The 4,600-nt window shown below is 35.8% G+C and overlaps 1 protein-coding gene across 1 annotated transcript in view; it reads left to right on the top strand.

Annotated features, from left to right (window-relative positions):
- Window positions 1–4,600, top strand: part of SLC9A2 (solute carrier family 9 member A2) — a gene marked incomplete at its 5' end in the record, with an annotated part of 86,646 nt that overhangs the window by 63,520 nt on the left and 18,526 nt on the right. Inside the window, 2 exons of the mRNA XM_019525318.1 lie at window positions 1,433–1,635; window positions 3,962–4,051. Coding sequence (XP_019380863.1) covers window positions 1,433–1,635; window positions 3,962–4,051 — 293 coding nt within the window. The remainder of the gene's footprint in view (window positions 1–1,432; window positions 1,636–3,961; window positions 4,052–4,600) is intronic.

Here is a 4,600-nt window from a genome sequence, read left to right as displayed (position 1 = left end):
GTTTGCCTTGCAGGATAACAGCTTGTGCCATGACCATGAATAAATATGTGGAGGAGAATGTTTCCCAGAAGTCCTTTACAACCATAAAGTATTTCATGAAGATGCTGAGCAGTGTCAGTGAGACCCTGATCTTTATATTCATGGGAGTGTCTACTGTTGGAAAAAACCATGAATGGAACTGGGCCTTTGTCTGCTTTACTCTTCTCTTCTGTTTGATCTGGCGTGCGCTGGGTGAGAGAGTCTGAGATTCATACTTGCTCAAGTAAAACACAAATCTTTTGGGGAATGGGCACTTTAAAAAAGAAATAGTGAATCTGTGTTTGAAGATTAAATGGTGAATCGCTCTTGTCTTTATATTGGAGACTATAATAACATCTTACTCTACAATTGGCATGTGACTTCAGATCAAAGCTTTAATGGATTTTAATGAAGCTGAATTAGTCACTTGCACAATGGTCTCTTTACATTTAGGTATCCATGATTTCAAAGAATTTAGTCTGCTTTTATTAACATCAGTCCCAAAGTTTTCTTTGATCTTTATCCTGCTCCCATGAAGTTAGTGTGAGCCTCTACATTTTTATAACTGCAGGGAAAATAAAATTACATATTTGTCATAACCACTTTAGCTGAAAGTACAGCTATGTTTAAACAGAAACAACAGAAGTGAAAGAATCTGCCAAAATAATTAACACTTCTGCAGCATAAAACATATCCACTTTTAATGTTTATTTGTTAGTCATTGTCATAAATGTTGTTAAGAGTATTGTAAGTAAATGTTCGTTTCCTGTGTTATGAATTTCTTGGGCTTTTTAGAAAAGTAGGGTTTGTATACTGTGTGTTGAGTGGAAACAAATCCTTTCAAGAATATTCTTGGCTTCTGTGCTGGTGGTACAACCTCCTTTCAATACACAGGACTGCTGTAGGCCCCAGCCCTACACCAGTTTCATGCACATGCTAATCTTTAATAACATGCATTTCCTGTTGACTTCAATGAGTTTACTCATGTAAGTAGAAGTAAATGTATGTTTGCAGGATCTGAGCCTGGGTAAAATTTTGAAAAAGCATCTAAAGTTCTGTTTTTTAAAGTATTGAGACATGTTGTTCTTTATACAAACGTGTGTCTGTGGGTGTAAATACGTTTCTAGTGGGATTTTTGAAAGTTCTTTAGGCATATAAGAGCCGTAAAGTTATTTTGGCACCTAACTCCCATTACAGGCAGTTTTCTGAAATACCTAAGGCCCAGATTCTTGGAGCTACTTTTGAAAATTGTTATCAATTGCTTTAAACTAAAATTTCTTACTTTGGTAAAAAGAAGTTTCCTTCCCTTAAGAAATAATTTTAAAATGCGTGATTTTAAATAAACATCAACACTGAGGAGGATTTCTATATTGCTTTATTTTTGCTTTTTACCATGTCTTCATCTTTTTCTCAGGTGTTTTTGTTTTGACTCAGATTATTAACATGTTCCGGACAATTCCCCTAACATTCAAGGACCAGTTTATCATTGCTTATGGAGGTCTCCGAGGAGCCATCTGTTTTTCTCTTGTATTTCTGCTCCCTGCTGCTGTGTTTCCTAGAAAGAAATTGTTCATCACTTCTGTTATTGTGGTGATATTCTTTACAGTTTTCATTCAGGTGAGACCTCTCCTACTGGTAGGCTTTATCTTACTGATAGTTTGTGAATAAGCAGTCGGAAAGAGAAAAATAATTTTTCATCTTCCTGAGTGAACCATTTTCAAAGGGTACCACTGACTTTGTCGTCTTATCTCGCACAAAAACGCTGTGTAGTCAGTAGCCAGCTCTTAGCTACTTATGGTAATATGTAAGGAGCATTAAGTATTTAAGTGGCAGTGAAGATGGGGTAGAGATTAAAGATAATCTAGGCATGGTCCAAAACTAAAAGACTACTTTACCTCAGTTTTTAATTGATATGGTGATACTGAACATGGGAGCAAATGACAGGGCATATAAATGGAAATTACCATAGTTGAGGGAGAAGCAAAAGTCAAAGATGTAATGCAATCAAGTGAGGGCCTAGATAATCAGCACCCCCAAATTCTGAAAGAACTAAGGAACACGGACTTTCCAGTGCAACAGGAAGTACTTTAGGAAGTTGGAGTTAGAGGGCAGTCATATAGTTGGAGAATTGCAAATGTTGTTCTTATATTTAAGAAGGTTGAAATAAAGAGATTTAAGCAACTGTAGGCCTGTTATTCTGACCTCAGCAGTATTGAAACCTTGGAAGGAATTTTGAATGAAAAAATTGTTAAAGTCCAGGAGTTAGAAAGAATACAGGATGAATTGTAACATGGGTTTAGCAAAGCTTTTTATTATGCCAGACTAATTAATTATCTATTTTTTATTGATGAAAGAGATTAGTTTCTAAATAAGGAAGATGCAGTAAAAATAATGTATCTGCCCTTCAGTAAAGCATTTGATATGGGTGCTTATTAATTCAAATAGGGAACATGTATTTTAGTACCCCCAGTGTTGGTGGCAGTGGGGAGTGCTCAAAAGGAAGGCTAGTAGGTTTGAGGCATGTTAATACCGCAGTTGCACAAGGATTGGTTTTGAGACGAATCTTGTTTAATGTTTTCATTTATTACATTGACACAGAAAGTATGGCTTGGTTGACTGAATTTTCATATGACACATAATTGGAAGTATACAGGAAAAACTGGATGACTTTGGAGACAAAAGTAATGGCAATAGAATGAAATGCAATAGGTCAAAATGCAGTCGTATGCTTGGGGATTAGTTATAAGAATTTATGCTGTAAACTAAGGGCTTATCAGTTGGAGGAGAAAGACCTGGACATTTTAGCTGATAGCATGATGATGACTGAGCCACCCATGTAATGAGGGTTTAAAGAAGGCAAATGCAATTTTAGGATGTGTCAAGTGAGCTATTTCCAATAGAGAAGAGGAAGTGTTAGGGCTCTTGTTCTAGGGTGTTTGTGGAAACGTAGAGCCTATCATAATGAAGGAGACTAAAATATCTTGGCTTGTTTAGGTATGAAAAATGAAGGCAGACAGAGGAGACTTCTGGCTAAAACACACTGAAAAGGAAATGATGTAAACAGCAGGGATGGGCTAATGGGCCATGCTGACATAAAAAATAAATTGGTATATGCAGTGGTCATGAATAAATATTGGCTGGAAATTAGAAGAAGGTTTCAGTGAGATTCTGCAGCAGCTTTCCAATAGGAGTTGTGGGGGTGAGGGGGACTGAACTCATAAGAACTCAGTCACTTGGGAGATCCCTTGGAGTATTATGTTGCTGGTTTTCTACTAAAATGAAAAAAAAACTCTTTTTTTCTCAGATTTTTTTTAAAATCACAGCAAATCACATTGGACTAGCCAGAAGTTTCTGTCTTCCTTGGTCATAACCAATCAGCACACAATATTAAATAAAAATTCCAGTTTTTGCCTGTTCTTGAGGATTAACTTTAAACGTATTATTCGGTCAGCCCTGAGCTTCAAGTTCTAAAACAATAACTTAACATATTTGTTTTAAATGAAGGAAGATTTATTTCTGGTTTTATTAAACAATTATTAACTTGACAAGCCCTGTCAGTAGCATGCCATTGCTCTTGAAGCCACTTTTTCAAAGTTTTTTATTATTAAGTCCATAAGAAAAATTAATAGATTTTTTTTCTTATAGTCATCTGTTGTCTCTTTAGTTCTGGAGAGTCCCTTTATTTCCACTCATGTTAGTGGGACTGCATTCTGTGTAGCACATGGCTAACTAAATGCACTGCCTGCTAACCACAGGGGTAAATGCATTTTTACTATATTTATACATTTATGCTTGTCTCTTGGAAAGAAAGAGGGTGCACCCAGAATCAGTTTTACAACTTTGAGTGACTGAAAGAAATTAACTGAAATATTTTTCTTTTTTTATGGCTCTGGGCAAGCAAGGAAATGTCTGTTGTTTGTTTTTGCTTTGTTTTTCTGGACAGGGGATAACAATTCGTCCCCTGGTGGAGTTTCTTGATGTGAAGAGGTCAAACAAAAAACAGCCAGCTGTCAGTGAAGAAATTTACAATCGGGTATGTCTGAGCTTTGATGTCCTAGGGTAAATCCTGGAGTGAAATATGTGGCAAAGTGTGTAGTGATTTCAGTGACGCCAGGCTCAAATACGCTACAGAGAGAGCTGTTATTTTGGATTTCATTTCCATAACCTTTCAGTTTTGAAGTAGTGTGAATATTTTATATAATATGTGATCAGTATATGATTACTTAAAGTGTTTGTTTTGTAAATTGTTGATCTGCTATGTTAAATTTATTTTCCTTTATTCTTGGTCATGTGTTATGTATGAATTTCTTTAAGTTTTTAAAGCATGCCTAGCTAAGAGAATGTACAACAGTTTTGCTAAATCAAGTCAGATCTGGCTAAAATTCTGTAAACCACTCAAAGATAAGACTTTAAGCCAGTTTCTCTCACTCTCATCAGTTTCTCTATGTATCTATCTTGAATACTTACACGCCCTCCACTATAAGTGTGGTTTCTAAGCACCTCACAGTCTTTAAAATATATTTATAGATTGCCTCTCAGCTAATGAAGGGTTTAACCTAGAGCAATAATAATCCTTGTTTTA

The sequence above is a fragment of the Gavialis gangeticus genome, unplaced genomic scaffold (assembly GCF_001723915.1).
Source record: "Gavialis gangeticus isolate Ggan-Ray unplaced genomic scaffold, GavGan_comp1, whole genome shotgun sequence".
NCBI lineage: Eukaryota > Metazoa > Chordata > Crocodylia > Gavialidae > Gavialis > Gavialis gangeticus.
This window is presented reverse-complemented; position numbering and strand designations above follow the sequence as displayed.